At 38.7% G+C, this 24,696-nt stretch overlaps 1 protein-coding gene across 2 annotated transcripts in view; it reads left to right on the forward strand.

Annotated features, from left to right (window-relative positions):
- The window catches only part of LOC126248475 (transforming growth factor-beta receptor-associated protein 1-like), a 145,941-nt gene that overhangs the window by 38,481 nt on the left and 82,764 nt on the right, over nucleotides 1–24,696 (forward strand). Inside the window, exons 5-8 of one of the 2 annotated variants that reach the window (XM_049949490.1) lie at nucleotides 255–491; nucleotides 645–805; nucleotides 9,117–9,255; nucleotides 21,657–22,040. In XM_049949490.1, coding sequence (XP_049805447.1) covers nucleotides 255–491; nucleotides 645–805; nucleotides 9,117–9,255; nucleotides 21,657–22,040 — 921 coding nt within the window. The remainder of the gene's footprint in view (nucleotides 1–254; nucleotides 492–644; nucleotides 806–9,116; nucleotides 9,256–21,656; nucleotides 22,041–24,696) is intronic. The other variant, XM_049949491.1, reaches the window with a different exon arrangement.

The raw sequence follows: 24,696 nt of genomic DNA on the forward strand, positions 1-24,696 counted from the left end.
TGCTGTTCAGAAGAGATCTCCACCCCCTCATACGCCGTGCGGGATTCATGGTGTCAGTTTGCTCCGGCACTTCTTCAGACATAAGTCAGGTCCATGCCACGTCATGTTGCAGTACTTCTGCGAACTCGCAGGGGCCCTATGCCATATTAGGCAGGTGTACCAGTTTCTTTGGCTCTTCAGTGTATATCAGAAAGATACACTGTTGTGCTGTTGAATGGGGTACATATACTACAGTTTTCCTTAATTGTCGACAGATGTGTGTGGCACGAAAACGCCAGTTGCAGGTTTTCAACTTGGCAGATGACAGGCTGGCTCTTGTGAAAGAGATAAATGTATCTGAACCAGTGCAAAAGATGGCAATGATTGGTCCATACATATGTACAGCTCTGCAGAGTCAGTATTTGTTGTATAACTTTGAGACAAATGATATGCAGCAACTGTTCACATATGGTGGAGATAATTTTCTTCCACTTATTTGCTCAATATCACAGGTAATACACTTAACAATAATTTCTGAAATCTCAAATGTTTTGTCAAGTAGAAATTATCTTACACCCAGTAGCTATTATTTGTATTTGTATAAAATTTGGTATGTTCTACATTGCTTGGTTTCAAATTTTTGTAGTTATGATTTCTTTCTGTAGGATGAATTTCTTGTTAGTGCACGTGAGGACTTAGGAATGTTCGTGACGACAAAAGGTATGTCAGAACGTCCTCCCGTGAGATGGCCATGCCCTCCTATTTCTCTGACATTCTACCATCCTTACATTCTTGGCTTGAATGAGGAAGTGATTGTCGTATATAGGTACGTAAATGCTGAAGAACTAATGTGTGTTTTTATGTAAATCATATGTAAAAGAATTTCATGTAATAATTTTAGTAACTGCTTTATTTATTTAATATTAAGAGCTTTTGTCTTGTGGTGAGACAGTAAAGACTACCAAAGAAGAGTAAACTTTTAATTTGCATTGAGATTAACTATTTTAACCCTTTTGTTTCCATTATGTAAGATATTTTCAGTTTCATTTTTTTAGCATCTGAAGAGAGTGATAATTTGCAGCACTTTGAAGAATGTCTTGATACAGATTTTCAGAGGGAACTCAAAGAGGTCTTTAAACTGAACTGAAATAAAATTTTTGATAACTAGGCATGCAATGACAAGCTCCGACATGTTGCTTCATGTCCACTGTTTCACTTAAGGTTGCATGTCCAATACTGCTGCTGTATCTTTTAATGTGTATAGAAATTTAAAACTATTGAAAGCATGTTAACAGAAAAGTGAGAGAGCTATCAATCAAATGAGAAGAAGAAAGGATCACTCTTCTGACTTTGAAGTTATAAGAGATGGAAGGGAGAACTGAGTGGGATCTTATTGATGAACTGTGCAAGTATTTGCCTGTAGTGATTTAAGGAACCTGCAAAAAATTTAATTCAGGGTAGTTCTTATGGGGATTTAATCTTCCCTCCTTCCAAATCTTACTCTAGTAGCTTAACCACTTCTTTATCTTGTCCCCTTGGACAAATGAAGATAATTTCAAATTGTCTAGAATTTCTTCATGAAATTATGGTATTCTCAGTATCAGCAAATTGATAGCAAAAAATATTTTTTGATATCATATAGTCCAAATTTTTACTATGTAATTGTTCTTTGTAAGAGATAAATTGAAAACAATTTACAGTGCAACATAAAATCCTCAACAAACAGTATGTTTGTCTCTCTGTCATTCTGACTAACCAGTAGACCATAGCTTCCAAAAAGATTTACAGTAACCAGCAACAGGCTGTAAAATTTCTCCAGTTCATTGTTGTTTAATGTGGTAATGCTGCAAGAAAACCCAGAAATATGAAACACTTTGTAGAGGGTGGTTAGTTATGCTTAATTGTTCCATAGATAATATACATTGTAAATGTGTTATTGGAAAAAATGGAAATGCCAGTATAACTTCTATGTTGTTATGAAGCTGAACAGGTGGAGAAAATGCTATATTGTAGATAGTTTGTGAACAAACATGATGCAGTAGTTTAGATGATTAGTGAAATGTTGCATTTTTTTACACTCATGAAACTAATCAGGGGTCATTCTTAGTAGCTAGATTGTTTTGCTGAAGTGTATCATTACAGTTGAGCTTCTAAACAATTGCACTGTTTAAAACTAAACTAATTCGGGAGGATTATGGTACAGACCTGTGATCAGCAATTTTGTAGAGAGGAGTATTTATGCCACTAAGAATATTGCTGCCAGCTGTGCTGCATGCTTTGTAGAGTAATGGTGCTGCAGATAACCAGTTCAGATGTGACCACCAGCAAATATTTGTTATTTAGTATTTATCATTTCTGTAAGGTTTTAAAAATTTCTTATGTTTTTAAAATTTGTATATTCTGGAATAGTCTACATTTGTATAAATAGCAGCACTTTCCATACAAGAGTTCAGTTCTGTTCTGTTTGCACGTTGGTGTCTGCAATAAACATGATTCAAGTGCAACGTGTTGTGCTCAGTTGAGAACACTGTTTTTGGATTTGGGCTTGATTGTTTGGTGGAGGCCCAGGGTACTCCAAAAGACTTACATCACTATGGCTCCAATTAGGCAACATAAAAGCCATCATCTGCAGGGACAGGAATTGGAATAAGTGTTTTGTAAATGGTTCATTTGCTGATACGAGTTAAGTGACTGGAGTAAAACAGCTTTTTAATGTAGAATAAGCTCTGTTTAATTGCATATGAGGTATTATTTGTGTGGGTGATTGTCAGTCGCAGATATGTAAACTACTCAACTCTCTCAAATTATAATTGCCCAAAGTCATTGAGAGTGCCATGTTCTCCTTACATCTCTCCCAGGAACCATATATTTTGTTTTATGTAGTTAGATATTTGATTAGAGATTACTAATGGTCTGTGCAAGTGCAATGAATGTCTCTTTCATTGCCTCCAGAGTTCTTGCAGATATATCCATATCAGTGTCATAAATGAGAATCTGTACTGCTTAGTAGGTCTCCATCCCTCATAACCTTCTCCAAGACAACATTAAAAAAGACATGCCAGCACATCTCTTTGCCTTACACCATCTTGTGTATGTGATGGATCAGACATCAATCCTCCCATTCTTATACTACTCTGTACCTCGTTCATTGTAATTCTCACAAGTCATAACAATTATCCAGGAGTTTATAGTGCAGCCAAAGCACACTACAGTTGCTACCTGTCTGTGCAATCATATGCTGCCTTGAGTAAATTTTCTCATGAGTAGACCAGAGGAGTGATCTCTTGTACTTGTTTTCTGCAATGTGCCGTGTCGTAGTCAATAAAGAGGCAATGCATTCCAATCCCATATATAACTGTCTTTCCTAAAATTTACTTTAGGGTGAAGATCTGATCTACAGCTGATTTCCCTGGAAGAGATCCACACTGCTGTGTGTCAGTCTTTCTCTAAACAATTGGGACAGTCAAACACCATGATAGAGAATGCTTGATATCCGAAGTTCAACACCAAAATTCCTTGATAGTTGCTATGGTCCAGCATATCTCCTTTCTTGTATGCAGGGAATATATTTCCTTGTCTCCATTATTGGAACATTTCATATTGAAATGTCCAGCTTTAGGAGCTTGAAACAGTTCTGCTTGAATATTATCTATTTCTGGTGACTTATTGTTGTTCAGTTTATTCAAAGCAGTTCTCATCTCTTCCAAAGTTGGTGAGCCAGGAATTTTATCAGAGTGATTCTTTCCATACACACGTATGAGATCTCTTGGTATCATTCTGGAATAGAGGAGTTTATCAAAATGTTAGCACAATCTCTTACAGATCTCTTTCCCCACCCCTTACAATTTTCCCTATTTTATTCTTTACCAAGCTAGTTTCCCCACTGAAGGGATTTTGAACAGGATTTACTGTGCTATAAATTTCTATATCACAATTTTATACCTCAGAAGTTCCAGTTCTTTGAAGTTTCCTTTCATCCTCTCTCTCTCTCTCTCTCTCTCTCTCTCTCTCTCTCTCTCTCTCTCTCCCTCCCCCCCCCCCTTTCTTTCTTTCTTTCTCCCTTTGTGGTTGATGTATCCTCTTTTCAGTCCTCCCTTTTTCTTTATAAACTGCCTCCAGTCCTCTTGTACAGTTTGATTATATGATTATTTTGTATGCCTCATTCTTTTCCATGTGTTGTCTCATGCAAAGTATCAAACCATGGGAGATCTTATGCACCTAGTTCACTCGAGCCCTTTCAAGAATTTCCTGGTATTGGTTCCTAATTTAAGATGATTCCAGGGCTGTTATGTTATATTTGTGTTTGTTTATTTGGATTCCTTTTGATGGATTGGATGTTCTAGCCCTCGCCCATGCCCATACCAAAAAGTGGTCTGAATCTGAGCTCACCAGCCAAAAACATCAGTCACCCCTAGAAAAATTATTACAAGAATAATTTAATACTACGCAGTTCTGTCCCTGGAATTCATAATTGCCTTGATTCAATTAGGTGGCAAGTCCACAAGGTTGTGCAGGCATTTCGCATCCACATTAAGCAACTCACGGAAGAGTTGATTGCGCAATCCCATCAAATTGCGGGGATGTGAATGTCAGCGTTTTACATACTGTTCCTAGATTCCCCATAGATTTTGTATGGGGCTCAGGTCAGGTGATTTTACAGGCCATTCGGGATGTAATAGGATGGTGCAGTGTTATCTTCCAGCTTGATGAACTGTGCTGTCATCATTTTTTTGTGCTTGTGTGAGTAATGGCCTCTCATGAAGTGAAGTGACCAACTCCAAACGTTCATTGCATGCAGTTCCCATCACAATGTTCTCTCACTAACAGGTTGGAATGGACTTTGATTGACAGTCTTCAGCAATTCCTGTTCGTTTGTAAGTGATTTTGATTCACAAGCGGTGAAATGAATCTCCGGACCCTCTCGGTCAGTATCTTTTTCTGACCAGAATTCTGACATCGTGTTTCATGGCCACGTGTGCTACACCACTGCTTGTAGACATGTTGAACAGCCCACCATGAATCACCAACAAATCCAGCAACTTCACACACAATGTGGCCATGGGCACAGTCAAATGCAGTTGCACTTTGTTGCATCCTTGCATTTACCCATGTTTATGTACAGTGTCCACTTGCAACATAAAAGTCTCACTGATTTCTACTACCTTGTGCTCACATAGAGACAGTGCACATGTGGTTGAGTATGTGACTTCATTGCTGTACCATCTGTAAACGTTTAATGATTCATCTGTGAGTGCACTCTAATGTGACTAATTTTTTGTCCAGTGAGCTTACACTTTTCAAGAGATCCAACTTGTGCCTTGCATTAGTCAAGTCTGACAAGTGGTCTGACAGTGGTATGGAGTGGGTCAAGGTGTAATTATTACAATGTTGTTGTCAAGATCACTGTGTGTTGTTTGCATAAATTTCGCTTTGATACAGTGAAACCTCACTAGTTTGGACTAATTGGGGGCAAGTTCCAGACTAAATTATGAAAAGCTTGAATTATACATAGGTTTACTAAAATATTTACCTGAACATTAGTTAGGAATATAACCCACATTGTATGATAGGGTTAAATAAAAACTGAATGAACAAATAAAAACTTGGTGAACAATAGGATTAAAAAAATTTAAAGTTGCAGAACATATGAGTTAAAAAAAATGTGTATCAGCACTTTGCTGGAAATTTATATGGTGTGTTAACTGAAGGATGATGATTGCTTTACCAATTATTTGCTGCTGTCATCTGGATCTATAATAATATGGTAAATAGCAGCCAAAGAGGCACTATTACCTGGTGTTGATGCTATAGCAGTATGTTCAGCCACAATATCTCTTGATAATGGCATAAAGAACACGTACACAGCATCGTCATTGGTTGCAGTTTTGGCTCACATGCCTGTTATTTTTTCCCAACTAGTTTATCTTGTTTTAGTATAAAGTCTGAAGTTTTGATGTGATTTTCTGTAATGTCATAAGAAGTAGACTTGTTAACCCATTAATGCCCATTGTCCTCAGTTGATCACAGTCCATTTTTCTGTCACTATTACAATGTGTGCTACTCCAAACCAACAATGGCCTTTTGTTGTTGTAAAGCAAGCTTTCTGTCAACAATGGATACCATTGTTATCTCTCTGCTACTGCTATTCAGTTGAAGACTGTTAACAGAAGTGGAGCATTTTTGCAGAGCCTGCTGGTTATTTCTATTTCTGTTTTAGTGTCTGCATCTAAGGTAATGAAAAATCTCACTTTCTGACTACTGCATAATTTAATACTCTGAAATGATTTGGTACTTATGAAGGCAAAATAGTTTATTACATTTTGTGTCCCAATGCATGAAAACTTGCTGCCCTTGTTTGAGGGCACTGGGCATTTCCATGATAAATGTTAGATTTTCCGGTCTTTTCAGATTTCTTTGCCATGGATTGCCATGTTTTTTGTAACTGTTTTCTGAGGAAATAGGAGCAGAAACACTCACTCTATCTCCAGATGTAGAGGAGCAGACCGATGAGGAAAATATTGAAGATGACCTGTTAGGAAACATGTATTTAAGTGATATTGCAGGTACTACTGAAATTTCACATGAGAGGGACAACAAAGACATTCCTCATGTTTCTTCTAAAAGAGGAAGTTAAATGGCATGATAAGGTTCAGAAATATTCATTTCCTGACTTTGGAGAGAAAGCTTCTTGTTTGTCGCATGAACTGAAAGAAAAGTTGTAAGGTCTGTCACGTGTAGGTTTTTGAAGAACTCTCTGCAGAAGAAATTGTAAGCATGATTGTAGAGGAAACTGAGGCATATGCTAGGTAATGTAAAAACAAATAAATTTTTCAGTTTCACCTGATGAAATTGGTGCATTTGTTGGGTTCCTTATCTTTGCTGGGTACCATAAATTGCCATTGAAAGAGGTTATTGGTCTGAAGAGGACAATCTCGGTGTTCAGATAGTGAAAGATGCAATGACTCATAACAGTTATCTTGAAATGAAATCTGTAATACATTTCAGTTATAATAAAAAGGCAAATGAAAACAATAGTGACATATCTTACAAAATAGAACCATTAGCAGAGGCTCCGGTAAAAAAAAAAAAAAATTATCAAAAATGGAGAGCCTTTGAGGAAAATCTGGCAGTTGATGACATGATTGTGAGATACTATTGACATCATCCTATAAAGCTGTTTATCAGACTGAAGCCCATACACTTTGGATATAAACTTTGGGCCTTACGTGGTACTGATGGCTACTGTTAAAATTACTGACTGTATTGCAGGAAGGACCAGAATGATGATGATGAAAATCTACCATTAGGTTCCAAAGTAGTTTTGAAATGTTGTCTATTATTATTGATGAGCCAAACAGTTAAAAAGTATTTTTTGGCAATTACTTTATTAGTCGTGACCTGCTCGTCCAACTGGAGGAACTGGGATCCTGTGCAAGTGGACCTATAAGAGAAAGCGGAACAAATAAGTGCCCCTTTCACCAGATAATGTTATGAAAAAGAAAGAAAGGGGACATTTTGAGTTCAGATTTGGCAGAGAGTAGGAAGTTTAGATTATACAATGGAATGACAACAGGTGTGTTACACTAGCAACTAATTTTGACACTGTGCTTGCTACTGTCAAAGTCCAATGTTGGAAGTCATCCTAAAAAGAAAGGAAAGGTCAGTGTTCTACAACCACATGCATTGAATATATACAAGAATCTCATAGGAGGCATCGATGTTCTTATGTTACAAAATTATCTGTCAGATTCTTGTAGAAACATACCACTTCAGTGCTTGTTAAAAAGTGGTACTGGTGTCTTTCTACAAGGATGCTAAATTTGACTATTGTGAATGCATATTTGGCTTTCAAAATGTGCAATGAAGGAAATTCTCTTTTGGTGAAAGAATTCAGATGACAGATTATGAGAACATACCTGAAGAAGCTAAGGGAAGACCAACAAAGCTCATCTCATCTTCCTGGAGTAATGTACCAGATATACGGTATGACCAGAAGCCACATGTCATCCAGAAGCGTGAAAAGTGAAGACAGTGCCAGTATGAGACCTGCAAAGGAAAGCTGAGAACATATTGTGAGAAGTACAATGTTATGCTCTGTATGGAATGCTTTCCCAAATATCATATCAGGCCTTAATGAAATTTCAGTTTTGGAGAGTAGGTTAAAACTTCCATAAATGTTACTTATTGTAAAATAAATAATAGTTTTGGAATGTTATTTAAGGTTTATTATTACAAATTTTTTGATCCCTTGTCGTTTTTCATAGTAAGCAGTGTAATGACAAAACAACTGCCAAGTGCCCAACATCCTCAAATGGGAACGGCCAAAAATTTCACATTTCCATGAACTGGATTGTCAGGATAAAGTTTTCCAGAAATACAGAATATACATTAACTAAAAATAAATTGGGCACTAACGGGTTAATGCTGAACTCAGTCATAGCACTGTGGGCAGAAGTTTCGGATTGGTTTTTATAAAGCATTCTCAGTTTATCTTCTAAAATTAATGATTAATGTTTCCTCCTAACACTCATGTTGGTTACTGTATTTTAGTGTACAACACTTTAACACACTTTCAAATGATCACAGAAATGGAATTTAACATGACTTGTCGTGTGGGCTTCACCAAGCAAACGGAGCAGTTTTGGACTTTGTGGTTGTGACCAATAATGATACTTACATTGCTGTTACTCATTATTGGCCACACATGAAGGAAATGGGAAGGGTGAGGATGCATTCAACATCTTACAACTAATGAGCTAGGTGCAAATTGTGTCAGGTATAGTAAGGCAGTGTTTCACTTCGCATGAAATAAAAAAGTCTTAATTAATGCAAATTCTGAATTAGTGAGGGCTTACTGTTGTAACTGTTATAGCAAAAAGTAAGAACTCTAATTTGGTTTATTGTGTGACACCTTCCCAATCACAGCATGTATGTAGTAAAATGTTACTCAATTACTTATCAGTGACTGAAATAATTTGTTATAAAATTATCTGTCAGATTCTTGTAGAAACAAACTGCATAATCATTTTTATGTAGTAAATTCTAGCAGGAGGCAGATTTGGCCTGTAAATATAAAAACAGCATAATAATAATCCAATTTAGGATCATAGTAAGCAGTTATTTTTTTTACATTTCAGTATTCTTGATCAACAACAGAAGCAAGTGATACCTTTTAGTGGTGGCAGGACTATTGGTAATTTTGATGGTAGACTCTATGTTAGTTCTGTCACTTCAGTTAATGCCCTAATTGCAATATCATGGGAAGAACAAGTTGAGGTAAGTCATGTTCTGCATAATTTTCTAGTGTGTGCAAAGTGAATATTTGCTGGTACTATCCCCCTTGGTAATTATCAGCACTGAAGTACATTAGACTTTAAACACACACACACATGACTATACAGTAGTTCTTATCTCCTCATTCCCTTTAAAATTTCCACATAATGCTTCTAAAAAATTATCATCATTTGAGAGCTATAGTGTTTGAAAAAGGTTCTGTGCAGAGACAGTTATATTAATGCATAACATACCTGTGCAATGAAAAAATTGTTTTGGCAATGTGAGAGACAGAAAGTTTCTCTAAGAAACCTCAGAATGCAATACACTTTGAGGACTGTGAAACTGTGTTTTGTTGCTTGAACTAGTACAGATTCTAAATTAATATGGGTCCAAATACTTCACCACTTCTGCACCTAACTGTAGAATATGTGATTATGCAGTCTTTCTACAACTTTTCAGTGATGCGGAATTGCTTGTGTGCTTCAGAGTCCCGTCAGTATTTTTCACTTTGTCACACGTCTAGGTTAATGTGGAAAAAGTATTAGTAAATTAATTTTCTGAAATTACGTAGACAGCAGATTTATCCTCATTTAGTAACAATGAATGGCACAGTTTCCTTTTAAAATAATATTTAAAGCATAGGTATAAAGTGAGCTTTCATTAGGACAGACACTGAACTGAAGTTATCATCTGCAGTATCACAGATATAGATGCATGGTGAATAACATAGCGTAGTTATTTTCAGTAAGGTACCTGTATAAAATATGATATTTTTTGGGAAACTATACTAACATATTTTGTACACCGAAATTACAGAAAAAATCTTCAGGAGCATGTGTATTCCACGTCGAAATCATTTACATCCCATTATTTAGAAACCTGCATATATTTACATCTATCAAATTATCATTTTTGTGTACATTAAATTGAATAACAATTTCTGCTATTCACATAATAAAATAAATAAAAATTATTGGCTCCATACCTATCATTTAAAGTTAGTCTCAGCCACTCCCTCCTCCACCCAAAAATATTGAGATGAAAATCTATAACACATTAAAAAGTATTCTAAACCTAGGTCCACTGAAAAAATGGAGGAGATATGCATGATACCCTGCCTTAGAGATGTAAAGACTCGCAGAAGAGTTCATGAGGGATGAATTGATGATTTGTGCAGGATATGCAGTGCAACATTAGACTGTATTGAGTAGACAATGAAAATTACACTAATATTAAAATACTGCCACCTCTTATTACTTGTATCTGTAGGCCATGAAGTTATGTTATATATTTGGAGTCTCTCCTGTACCCTGATCATCCAATTTGTAAACATAAGTGGATGAATAAATCAGAATTCACTGTTCAAATCAGAGGAAAACTTGATATTTAGAAATACAGAAAATCTGATGCTTAAAAAGTGATGAATAAAAATAAAGGCATTTTAACTTTATAAAAGTCCAGTTACTTGCATATTTTACCATTTTACTCAGATTTTGAAAGACTGCACTTATTTTTTATGAATGTTTCAGTTTTTTCTGTGGACTCTCTACCCTCAAACTTTGATAACCACAACCTTTTAATACCATCCCTTAAGACACTTTTACTATCAAAAATTTGCTATAACTATTTGGCTTTATTGTACCATACATGCATTTAATTCTTTGTGGGCTGAAAAGGACAGAGCACTGTAATTTCTGACAAGTGAGAGCCCTCACCTTCCCTTATTGTAAGTTTGTGGAAATGAAGCTGAAAATTTGAGACTTAAACACAGATGGTATGACCTGCTCACAAGACAAGAGTGCACTTACTCATCTCATGTGTAATCCCACCAGATGAAGTTTGTGAACTTTGTTCGAGGAGATACCCTATGGAGAACACCTGCATCTAATCCTCAAGCTGCAGTGGCTGATGACAGATAAGAAGGTTCTGCTGCAGCAATGACTGCAACAGGAGGCTTCCCAGTGTGTCATCTGTCCAATCCAGTGCTGCATCTACATGGAGGTGACAGTAGGAGATTAGAGTTAAATGTCCTGTTGACAGTGGGGTCATTAGAGATGGAGCAAAAATGCAGGTTAGGAAAGGATGGAGAAGGTAAGCAGTCATGCCCTTTTGAAGGAACCATACCGACATTTGTCTTAAATGATTAGGGAAATGGATGTGGGTTTAAGTCTTCATCCTCCTAAATGTAAGTTCAGTGTGCATTTCCATGGAGCTCCTGTCAAAGGGCATGAGAGAGATGGTGATGCTCATGATATCATTTCTGCATTTCCAATAGCAGCAGATGTGCATGTAGATTCAATATCATCTGCGGATAACCCCCTATTTCCACATGGAGTGGAATGTGGTGAACATGTTAAACTGGCAAGTATAAAAATCACAAAATGGTGAAATGCAGTGAAAATCAGAACTTCCTGTCTAATACAAAAATATTTCCAGCATTTGGAGCCCTACTAGAAATTATGTTCAATTATGAGCTGACTAACTTCCAAATTATCAAAAAGTTTGTATGTCCAGTTGGAGGATACCATTACTCTTAAACACCTTATCAGAGAGCTGAGCATCCTAAAGGGAAATACCGAGCAAGGTGTCAGTGGTTAGCACACTGGACAGTTCAAATCCCCATCTAGCCATCCAAATTAGGTTTTATGTGATTTCCCTAAATCCCTTCAGGCAAATTCTGGGCTTGTTCCCGTGAAAAGGGTATGGCTGATTTCCTCCTCCATCCTTGACACCGTCTGTGCTTGGGCTCCATCTCTATGAACTTACTGTCGATGGGATATTAAACAATAATTCCCATTCTCTTCCTCCTCCTCCTCCTAAAGTGAAATCTGTTATGCATCCCACAACTGAGGCATCAGATAGAATTAATTTGAGAGTGAATAACTGTCAACAGAGTTTAAACCATCATGCGATCTTCACCAGATGTTCACAAGAAGAAATTAGCCATTCAGCAACAAGCAATTATATGTGGATTTTGTAAAAGAATATGGATGTGTTTATTTTGTCCCAGCTTTCTCCTCTCCAAAGTGCTTTGTTCACACTCAGTACACATAAAGGGATAAATATACTACAGATACATGACTGAAATACCGAAACTAATATGGTTGACAAGCTGGTGTTGATGTAGTCTGTTTGTGAGAACCATACTGTAGAAACAATAGGCTCTCACAATTTCCTGCATATATTTGAACAATTATTGGCCATAATGAGACAGTGTCCGCCATTGTCATTACAAATAGGAAGTTCACTGTGATTAAATTCAGGATGTTAGCTCTGTATGGACATGGCGTGTGCCTCCTTGTGGCAACAAATGTGAATGCAAAATCCTCTCTGTGGCACAGTAGGCAAACTGATGAATGAGGTGAGATACTAGAGGATGCAGTACAGGAACTGCACTTACTTTTTAAATGTAGAGGACCAACTGAGTACATTTGAGGGACAAGCAGATGTTGCCACTAATATAGCTGTCACTTTAGCAAACCAGATGGCAGCATCTAAGATTAATAGCTGGCAATTGCTTTGGTACCTGACATCCAGTGATGATAATGCAGTTGTCATCAAAGAAGAAAGTGGCAACAATAGAGGGAGACAAGCAGAGGAAAGCACGAGTAAATTAGATATCAGGAAAATGAACTGGCGTAGCTTAATTGCTTACATTTTAGCATTTCCAATGGAATAGCTACTGTTACATGTAGACTTGGGTGTGCAGCTACTAATTGAACTCCTGAAAAGAGTAAAAGACATTTATAGCCCAAAGAAAAAGCCGGCTGCGGTGGCCGAGCAGTTCTAGGCGCTTCAGTCCTGAACCGCGCGACTGCTGTGGTCGCAGGTTCGAATCCTGCCTCGGGCATGGATGTGTGTGATGTCCTTAGGTTAGTTCAGTTTAAGCAATTCTAAGTTCTAGGGGACTGATGACCTCAGATGTTAAGTCCCATAATGCTCAGAGCCATTTGAACCAAAGAAAAAGATAAATAGTTAGGCTACAATTTCATGGTGTTCAGAACTTTCCATGCTGAGCAATGTTCTAGATAAAGAAGAGGAGCTTATCAATATGACAATATGTCTGCACTGTGAAGCTCCATGAATATAAGGCAATTCAGATGCACTATAAAACATTGATTCAGGAAATCAATAAAATGCACTGGGAAAAGTTTCTATGAAGACAACTGCAATTCGACATTTGGAGAAGACTATATAAGGTGTTGATTGAAAAGGTTAAGGGACCTACTGTCATACCTATATTTTGTAGAGGGGATGAGTCAGTGATGGCTGGATGAAGGGAGTCAACAGAATATTTGCTAACTGCACTACTACCTGATAACGACACAAACACAGATACTGAAATACACATACAACTGTCGCAAAAACTGGAAGGACATCATGTTGAGATGGTGTCTACCCAGATGTCATGCAGATGATAGGTCCACTGACAGTGCCTTATTTGACAATATTTGTAAATGAGCCATTGGTAATAGAATCCCAGCAATCTGGAAAACATTTAGGGCAGTAGTGATTAAAAAGGGCAAGGATAAAGACCTGGCCTCACCAAAAAGCTGTAGATCTCTTTGCTTATTAAATGTCTTGCCCAAGGCTTAGGATGGTCTGCTTTGTGACTGGTTGGAGGCGTACATGGAGCTCTTGAGTCCGAATGAATGCCAATATAGATTCAGAATAGGGGAGTCTATAGACAGTGCAGTTAACAGAGCTCTTCAGGTGGTAGAAAATTTGATTCCAAAGCATGCAGTTGTGCTGATGATTGGCATCATAGGTGCTTTTGATAATATTCGGTGGCCTGCGATGGGCACAGATGGCTGCACAAGAGCTTCATTGATTACTTTAGTGGACATAGTGACCAGTGGCTTGTGGGGAAGAGAAAAGTAATCAAAAAGATTACAAAGGTCTGTCCCCAAGGCTCTAAAGTGGTCCATTGTTCTTGGTTCTTAGTATTGGACACCTAATACATCTCTTAGACATGGAATATACTGTTGTAGGCAGTGTTTCATAAAGTAGTTTTGTCTGTGGACACCAGGACGAGACTTGAGGAAAATTGGTCAGATGCAGCAGTTGTGCATGGGCAACGGACTGACTGTAACTGTTCATAAAACTGCATACATACTTGTGAAGGGAAGACTTTCTCTCACCAAAATTCCTTCCCCGGGGCTTGATAGAATCCCTATAAAATGCAGCACTGTTTGCAGGCGTCTAGGCATCCTTCTAGATGAAAAAAGCAACTTTCTGGAACTTGTAAAACCTATTACTCATAAATCAGCTACAGTTACACACAAGATTGCCTGTCCTGGCACTGGAGATCACCATTATATGTTGTACAGTCGTATCATGAAGCTATCTTCAGTGCTATTGTGAGCTTTGCAGCCAGTGTCTTAATGCATCATCTTTGACTGGAGAGCTACAGAACAATACAATGATGGTTTTAGTGGAGCAAAGTTCTCAGGCTTACTGGTGCATTTTGCACTACACCTTTTGAGGGTTTATAGTGATTCTTGGGATCTATATGATGGATACCTTATAGGACAGCATTGTATTGGTTGGGGTGTGAACAATATGCTTGTGTGTATGAAATCACAGGACCTAATATTACTGATAAGACATTTATGAAGCGAGAAGCTGGATGAATTGCAGTCTGACTGGGTCAATAGAGAGACTGCCAGGTAATACAGCATATTACTGAGCATCAGAAGTGGCCCGGATTGAGTGACATTTCCCCTACCCAATTTATGATGCGCCTATTAACAGCTCACAGTTTATACCCTGTATCAAGTGGATTGTAGTAACACACCAATCTGTGAATATGGAGAGGAAGGTATTGTGAGCAGAGTCGGACATGGTGAGGAAAAATTCAAGAACCAGCAGAAACAGGTCAGTCAATCGAGGGCAGACAACAAGAAGTCGCCAAGTGTGGATAGGAGGACAACAACGAGAGGAAGATGGACAGTGGAGATGGCACAAGGAGAATACCTAGTCAGAGCAAGTATCAAGAATGAAAACCTAAGGTGTAGTGATCCAGAGAGTAAACAATATGACACATGAGCACAGCTAGCTTTATAATGCAGCCATGAGCACCAGTTGGCCGGCAAGATAGTGTGTATCTGCAGCTGGCACTGCTGTGCAAGGCTAGGGCTCACAGATGCACAGATGTAGCAGTCATTGGTTCTGTGCTGTCTGGTGAGCTTTCAGAATCGATGGGCCACAATACCAGATTCCTCCTCAAATGGGCGCACAAGGCCAGAAGTGCCCTGAATGATGTTTTGGAAGGCAAACTGGTGGCACTGTTGGTGTTCCAGCACTTAAGTGCACTGGCTGGTCTCTCTCTGGGGAGCTGAGAGTGGAGAGGGTGTCTCAAGACCTCCACATCCACGGAAACTGCTGCATATGTCCTGGAGCACAAGTTATACTCGTGTAGACATGGGACTGGCAATGCCGAACATTCCATGTCTGATTGAGCCGTCGACAGAGGTGCAGTCGGCAGAGTTGGTTGATACTGTGGCACTAGAAACTCCTTGGACCATCAAATGTTGTAAGCTGCTGCCCACAGTTTGCTCCCCCCTTGTTTGTATATGCTGAAGGTCATCTCTTAACCCAACTTGATATGGGTTACATATTCTTGACTAATATTTAAGTATGGGCCATACAAGTGTTCTGAATTAAATCTCTTTTGTAGACAAACTGTACTTCCCAGGCAACATACCAATTCATTACAGCATGCTGTTTGCTTTGCCTATAACAGAGCCTAAGTGATTATACAATACCTCTTCACATTTCTACACACTGTTTTTCTCAAATACTGTATGACATGGTTGTCCTTAGATGAGATCCATTAATCTGTCTTCAATTATAATGACATATGACACAATGATACCAAGCTTTTACATTTTGTGGAGTGCAGAACTTCGCATTTCCCTATATTGTGAACTTTTTATCAGTCTTTGTACCAGATACTATTTTTTTCAGGATTGAAATGGATGTTACTGCAAGTTTTAATAGAAAGAACTTCCTCATAGATGAATGCATCATTCATGAAAAGTCTGAGATTGGGACTAACACAGTTTTATACATCATTAATGTGTAAATGAACAACAACCCCCTTCCCCAATTACACTTTCATGGGGCAAACCAGATATTGTAGGCAACTATGCCGGCTCTCTGGTGGTCGTGTGTGTGTGTGTGTGTGTGTGTGTGTGTGTGTGTGTGTGTGTGTGTGTGTGTTTGTTTGTTTGTTTTACTGATGGAAGGCTGTGGCCAAAAGCTATATGTAAGTATCTTATAATTGTGCCTGTCTACAACTTGACGTGGCTTCTTTACCATAAGTGGCAATCTGTTTTTTTCGTGCAGTGTTGTGTTTTGTTTAGAATGTGTTGATGTGGTATTGAACCAAAAACTTTTTGAAAGTCTAGTAATAATGAATCAACTTTTTTCCTGTATCTGTGGCACTGAGAGTGCTAGTTGAGTTGTGTGTGATTGATGTTTTTGGAACCTGTGCTGATTTCCAAGAAAAAAGTTGTTATATTCCAGATAGGTCATAAATTTTAACTCGGAAGGTGCTGTAGGATTCCACTATAAATGGCTGGCAGTGATACAATATGCTGTTTCTATGAATCATTATTACTAAATGTCCCCACCCAACACTTTTTAGATGGCTTTGACCTGTGTTTACAATCATGATAATCATAGCTTTGCTCAAGAGATTGCGCAAGATGTTGCAGCTTTGAGACATTGGACTCAAATTCAGAAGGGCAGTGGTTAAAATACTTGTCCAGCCACCTGAATTTGTTTTCTTTTTCTTTCTTTCTTTCTTTCTTTCTTTCTTTTCTTTCTTTCTTTTTTTTTTTTTTTTTAATGTTTCCAAAAATACTTAGGCCTTAAGGCAAAGCTGGCACGGTTTCATTGAAAAGGACAAGGCCAGTTTCCATCTCATTCTTCCCCAGCTCCATCTCTAATGAGCTTGTCACTAGCAGGACTATGGACACTTATTTTTCTTTCTTTTGCTCAAAGAAATTTCACAGGAAATCATGAACAAGAGTGAAGCTAATGTAGTCATGAATTCTCCATAGAACTTGACAGGGTCTCTATTGTACCATGGGATCTTATTGAATTTTGGCAGTTTAAACTGTTTTTGGACACTGTTCTTACTGATTACATTGTAGCTCATCTTGGCAGTATTACTGTTAAATGATCATGACATTGAGTTCACTTTGTAAAGGAACATTTGAAGACAGATTTCAACATTTCAAATTTTGTTTTGCTATTTCATATTTCAGCTCCTGTTGTGTATAAAAATGTCTGAATGTTGTTTCTTGTCCCACTGACAGACTTCTCATACAATAAAATTTTTTTGGGATTCTGGGACTGGTTCTCCAATAATATTTTACTATAGCAGTTATTGAAAGATTAGTTTATAAAAGGTAATGTCTTGTTCACATGCTACTTTGTTATTGAGGCTTCATGTGAACCCTTGAGGTATGTGTTGTCAGTGATGCTGTCCTTCCTTATCCGTATTTTATACTCCAGTGTACATGTGTAGTGTGTGGCTTAGTGTGCACAGTGCTGCACTTGATAGAGCTCATGCTTGCACTCTGGGTTCAGCCTCAGGAATATCCATTACCATGAGGTTATAGTTGTTGTGACAGTTGCTTTTGGTCACTTAAATTTGTATGTGTAGTAGAGAATGAAAAATTAAATATATATTATAAATTCACACAGTAGTATTCTCAAGAGAGGTGCACCCTGTAAGGTGCACAATGTAAGTAAATTCAATGGTCTCAGTTTTTATACCTCATTCTGTTATCCATTACTGTGTGTTTAGTGACAGTTTAAGATGGAATGTCATAAAGCTTATCATTTGCTGTCCGCAGCTCGTGGTCATGAGGTAGCATTCTCGCTTCCTGCGCCCGGGTTCCCGGGTTCGATTCCCGGCGGGGTCAGGGATTTTCTCTGCCTCGTGATGACTGGGTGTTGTGTGCTGTCCTTAGGTTAGTTAGGTTTAAGTAGTTCTAAGTTCTAGGGGACTGATGACCATAGATGTTAAGTCCCATAGCGCTCAGAGCCATTTGAACAATTTTTTTTTATCGTTTGCTTAATTACGAAACAAATATAATCAGTGGTGGCTGCTGTGTAAAAGCACATGAACACCCTGACTTTTGACAGCTTGTGGGTTTATTAGTTATTTTTCTTTGAATTCTGTTAAATGTAACATAGATGCTACAATCTGAAAGATATGGCACTACCGCGCTACTGCTCCTCTAGATTCAGTGAAACTTGGCAACAGGGTTGTGAGCACACCTCCAATTGTGCATGTTTTAAGGAGCTTTTGCACATGCGCAGCTTGCGTGACAATTGCCTTATGGGCCAAATATATATTGATTGGTAAATAATGTGCATGGTTCACTACATGCACAACTGGCCCTTGCCACTCAACTGGAAGTTTCCGTCAGTGCCACCAGGTGATAGCACACTACAGCAGACTTTTATCCCCGTTCTCTCAGCATAAATCCTGCTAGTTGATAGCAGACTCCTCAGATGTGCTAATTTACTCACTGTGTACTGTGGAGAAATTAGATCGGACTTCAGTATGTGTGAAAGTTGTACTGACAGTAAACCTATTTCGTAAGTTTCTGAATGAGTTGTAGTATGTTAAGTTACGGATTTTGTCATACAGTAATCCATTGGAGGTGCTGAGAATCATAAGGGTCTAAAGCACATCACTGTCGATTGTGAGACTATAGCATTTATTTATGCTTCTGAAATCCATTGATCTTATGGTGGAGTCGGGTTTATCTGTGCTGTAGACCCACAATGAATATGTGAAAATTCACGAAAAGCTGTATCACTAGTTTCTCTGAAATTTACTTGAAGTTGGTTGTTTACTGTGCAGGTATCGGCTTTCACGTGCAGTGAAAACATGAACTGTGTTGAATCTATTTTGAATGCTAACAGAAAAGTAAAGCTGTGAGGACAGGTTGTAAGTCATGCTTGGGTAGCTCAGTTGCTAGAGCTCTTTCCCATGAAAGGCAAAAGCCCCGAGTTCTAGTCTCGGTCCGGCACACAGCATTAATCTGCCAGGAAGTTCATATCTGCACACACTCCACTGCAGAGTGAAAATCTCAACGTGGGAACTGGGAAATAAATTACCAGGAAAAATTAGTTGCAAAGGAACTAGAGCCTCCGAGAATAGATCCTTTGATTGAGAGAGTGACGAAATCAAATAAGTGTGACTACAAGCAAACATTTAACAAGGAAGTGTACAGCTATTACAAGTTGTGGGGCTGCAACATAAGAATATATGATTTTCAGCCCAGAAGGAAATTCATGAACTAATACTCTCTTAGCAATCTTGTACCAGGTGTACCGGTATGAAATGTGTCGATAGAGAACATTTGTTGTGAACGAGCCTTAATTTGATCATACAATGTAAACTTTCATGGCCGGTATTGTCTTCACTTAAAACTTCCGGGCTGATAGGCTGTGGTCGAAGTATAAAACTGTCTCCTGACGTTTCGTCTCCGACTGCGGGAGACGTCCTCGGAGGTAAAGCGGCGAACTGCTTTATACTTCGACCACGGCCTATCAGCCCGGAAGTTTTAAGTGAAGGAGCCTTAATTTTTTTTGTTTTTTGTTTTTTTTTGTTTGGTTGGTATGACATCTGTCAAAGATATTTAGTATACATCAAGTCATGGAACAAACATCATCATATGTTTTCATTGTGTTAACAATGTCAAATTTTGTACCAGAAAGTGATGGTTTGCAGAAAGCATTAATTTTTTGTTTTCATTTGAAAAGAAGTGCTGCAACGTTGCATCGAATGCTTGTCGAGGCATATGGTGACCGTGCTCTATCAGAAGCAACATGGAAAAGATGCTTTCAACGGTTCAGAAGTAATGATTTTGATGTAAGAAATGAAGAACATAGAAGACCACCAAAAAAGTTCGAAGACGCCGAATTGCAAGCAATATTGGATGAAGATGATACTTTGAGTCAGAAGCAAATGACAGCAATGCTAAATGTTGCACAACAAACAATTCCTGACTGAAAGCTATGGGAAAAATCCAAAAGTGTGGAAAATGGGTGCCACATGAATTGAATGAAAGACAGATGGAAAACCGAAAAACCATTTGTCAAATTTTGCTTCAAAGACATGAAAGAAAATAAATTTTGCATAAAATTGTTACTGGCGATGAAAAATGGATTTACTTTAAGAATCCTAAATGGTAAAAATCGTGGGTTAATCTGGGGCAACCATCAATATCGACTGCAAAACCAGATCGATTCGGCAAGAAGACAATGCTCTGTGTTTGGTGGCATCAGAAAGGTGTGGTGTATCACGAGCTTCTAAAACCAGGTGAAACTGTGAATACTAATCGCTACAGACAACAAATGATCAATTTGAACTATGCATTGATCGAAAGAAGACCAGAATGGGCCAGAAGACATGGCAAAGTAATTTTTTTACACGACAATGCACCTGCACACGAAGCAAAACTGGTTCAGGATACAATCAAAACACTTGACTTGGCCCCTTCCGACTACCATTTGTTTTCATCAATGGGACACGCATTGGGTGAGGAACACTTAGATTCCTACAAAGAAGTCAAAAATTGGGTATCTGATTGGTTTGCTTCAAAAGACGAACATTTCTATTGGCGTGGTGTCCACAAATTGCCAGAAAGGTGGTCAAAATGTATAGAAAGCAATGGTCAGTGCTTTGAATAAAATGTTTTTACTTTTCAATTCAAAATTAGTGTTTCATTTTCACAAAAAAAAAACGCTCATTTCATACTGGTACACCTGGTACATATGTCTGAGAAAACGGAAAAGCATGAAAACTGTCACTTACACAAAAATGTGAAATGGAGTTTCAAACGCTTACACATTATTTCATTACTGGCCTAAACTGTATCTAATTATGTACAAAACAATAAAATTCCACAGAAACAATTCCTTCGTGTGTCAGATAAGTTATGCATATTATTATTATTATTATTGGCAGTGGCTGTAATTGTATAAATTTGTTGATAAGTGTAATTTTTATAGAGCATATGGTATTAATTTCACACTCTCAAATTTATTTTTATTTATTAGTGAACACTCAGAATGTTTACTCATGAGGTGCCACTGAATATAGTTATTAAAATATTTTAATAATTGCATATGATGTACATAACTCCCCCTATCCTCTCCCCTCCTGTCACACCAATTCCTTTGATTCATAGTTCAATGCAGTTCATTACTCCACGTCTGCATTTTTCCTAGTTTCCCCTGAAAATTAATAACCTGGAACTTCAACTTCTGTTTGTGTTCTACAGCCATCATATTAGAACAGTGAGCACTCAAGCTGTGGCTGCAATACTGCTGCTGCTCTGGTTAATTATGTTTTATTGCTGTTTCAGGGGTTGTTGCAGGATTCAAGAGTTAATGAAGCCCTCCAGCTAGCACAGAATTCTAACATGAGTGGAATGACAAAGGAAATGTTTCAGATGAAGCTAAGGAAAATTGAGCAGAAATGTGGATTTATTTATTTTGCTAACTCGGAGTTTGATAAAGCTAGAGAAATGTTTGATAGTGGCGGTATCGATGTGCGAGAGGTTATATCGTTATTTCCTGGATTCTTACCATCATCGTCCAATTTCATAAGATCTGTGCCGCCTCTTCATGGGATAGCAGATGTCAACCAGTTGTTTCATGGAAATGAACAGAAACTGAAGACTGCTAAATCGTTTTTACTGCATTTTTTGCGAGATCTTCGTGATTCTTCATCTACTAAACATGCTCTGGTAAGAAATTATTTTCCAAACTTCATGCAATGAGGGCCCCGCACCCACACTAGCGTGTACACACACACACACACACACACACACACACACACACACACACACACACAAGATGACAACATTGAATCTACAATAAACTGTAATGTGACGTGTAAAGACAACAAATCTTTTTATTAGTCTATGTGTTACACAAGATTGCATGAGAGTGTTGCCAGATAAACTACATAGAAAGCAAATGTTCACATTTGAGATGTAATTGTGGGTAGCCAACCAAGGAGCAGCTAGCTGCTTTGAAATGTTTGGAATAGAAATATTGTTTTATAACTAATAGTATCTGATATCTTAAAGAACTCCTGTCTGTACAAAGGCATGAGTTCAATTTTATCATTCCCACTTATATTTCGATTAGTTTATTGCAGTAAGTGCTGTATTGGTTTTTTTACACTGCAGATATAATCCAGTTCAATATTTATGTTAGCAAATCTGCAATGACTTTACTTCTAAAAGCAAAAGTAATTTCTCACAAATAAAAGAGAAGTATAAATCTGTTGTTTGTCCATTGCACAGAGTCCCATATGGATAGTATAGTAATATGCATTCCTGGTGTAGAGAAACAACTGAAAAAGCTCAAAACAAATAAGTTTTCGGGTTCAGATGGAATTCCAATTCAGTTTTACAAAGAGTACTTCACGGCATTGAATTTTTACTTAGCTTGCATTTATTACAAATCTAATGCCTAGTGCAAGATCCCAAGCGACTGGTAAAAAGTGCAAGTGGTTCCTGTGTATAAGAAGGGTAAGAGAATGGACCTACAAAATTACAGACCATTATCTTATCATCATTTTGCTGAAGAACTCTAGTTCTAATGTAATAAATTTCCTAGAGACCAAAAAGCTTATGTTAATGAATCAGCACAGTTTTAGAAAGCATTGCTTATATCAAACTCAGCTGGTCCTTTTCTCACATGATGTACTGTTAACTATGGATGAACATGTTATAGCAAGAACTAACATTGTTTATGGAACATAGTACGTTAGAGAGCCAACATAAGATACAATGAAGTACAAGTTGTGCATGGGCGCTGAATACACTGAATGGACAACAGTAATATAGGTTATAGAGTAGGCTGAGCACTTGTTTGTGATTGCTTAAATAATACCGTTTCTTCGGTGGCTCATCAGAGTGCACCAGGGGCCAACCCAGGTGCCCCTTATAAGCAGATATGTGAACTGTATGGACATGCAATCATGCGCGTAATGAGTGACAGTACGTCATTTCTCCCATCTAGGAGGTAGGAAAACCACATACATATATAAAAACAAGAGACGCGGAAAAAAGCATGTTACAGAAAAATGGTGTGGCACAGAAAAAATGCATGGTACAGAAAAAAGCATTGACTTCACAAGGCACTGAGATTACTAGTAATGGAAAACATCAATGATGGCAGTGATGTCCATTTCATCGCCCAATAATGGCAGCTGCTGCAGCATGTGGCGGGCAGGCACTGGCGAGTAGGGGTGGAAGTGATGAGGGGACAATTTGGCACGCTGTCCGGTCTTTTGTGATACCCATAGAGCAGGAACGTATGTGGCATCTCCATAGGGATGTTCTTGTCGAGGTCAGTGGGGAGCGTCAGAGCCGACAGCCGCACAGGACCCAGCAAGGTAGGTGGCGGCGGCTGCAATGTCAGGTGCAGTGGGGGCAGCACTAGCAAAGGCAGTCGAGGAGCGGGGGTGGAAGCACGGATCCCAGACAGTGATCTGCCAGGCAGCAATCCCCGCTGCAGGTGAGGGAGGTGGTGAGCCCATGGGAACAGACCCCATTGTGTATGGCTGCAGCTGGTCAAAGTGATGGGACATCCGCCCTTCAGAAGTGTGCACAAAGCTCAGTCGCTGGCCCCGGCAACTCTCAATGATGGCAGGAACCCAGTTCTTTTGGCGGCCAAAACCATGAGCCCAGACAGGTGCACCTCGCCAGAACCAGTGACACCAGTGTACGTGGTGTTGCATGCAGCAGAGGAAGGAGGGTCCGTGGGTGGCACCCCTGTAGCAGTGTGGCTGGGCTCTTGTACATCACTGGAGTGGAACAGTGCAAACCCAAAAAATGGTCTAAAGCAGTTCCGGGGGACCTACCAGATACATACTTGTGCATCTGAGTTTTAAATGTCCAACCCATGTGTTTGGCCTCAACATCAGATTGAGGATGAAACGAGGGAGCTGTGAGATGGCGAACACCACTAGCCTGAAAAAAAGATGCAAATTTTCGAGAATGAAATTGGAGGCCAATATTGGTAATCGTGGAATGTGCAAGTTCCTCAACTGCAAAAATCTTAGACAGGGCTAAAATACTGGCTACCACGTACATGGACAGACAACTGGCTACATAGGAAAAGTTGGAATAGGCATCCAGTACAGTGAGCCAAAACTGATTTAGGAAGGGCCCAGCAAAATAGACATGTAGACACTCCCATGAGCGTTGCAAAGTCAGCCAGGGGGAGAAAGACACTTACAAAGCTGCATGTTGCTGAACACAGTGAGTGCAAGCAGTGATAAGCAAGATAATGTCCTCATCTATGCCCAGCCAATACACATGCCATCAGGCCAAAGCTTTGGTGCAAGAGGTCCTCCAATGACTGGCATGCAGAAGCCGCAGTACATTA

Source organism: Schistocerca nitens, chromosome 3, assembly GCF_023898315.1.
Source record: "Schistocerca nitens isolate TAMUIC-IGC-003100 chromosome 3, iqSchNite1.1, whole genome shotgun sequence".
Lineage (NCBI taxonomy): Eukaryota > Metazoa > Arthropoda > Insecta > Orthoptera > Acrididae > Schistocerca > Schistocerca nitens.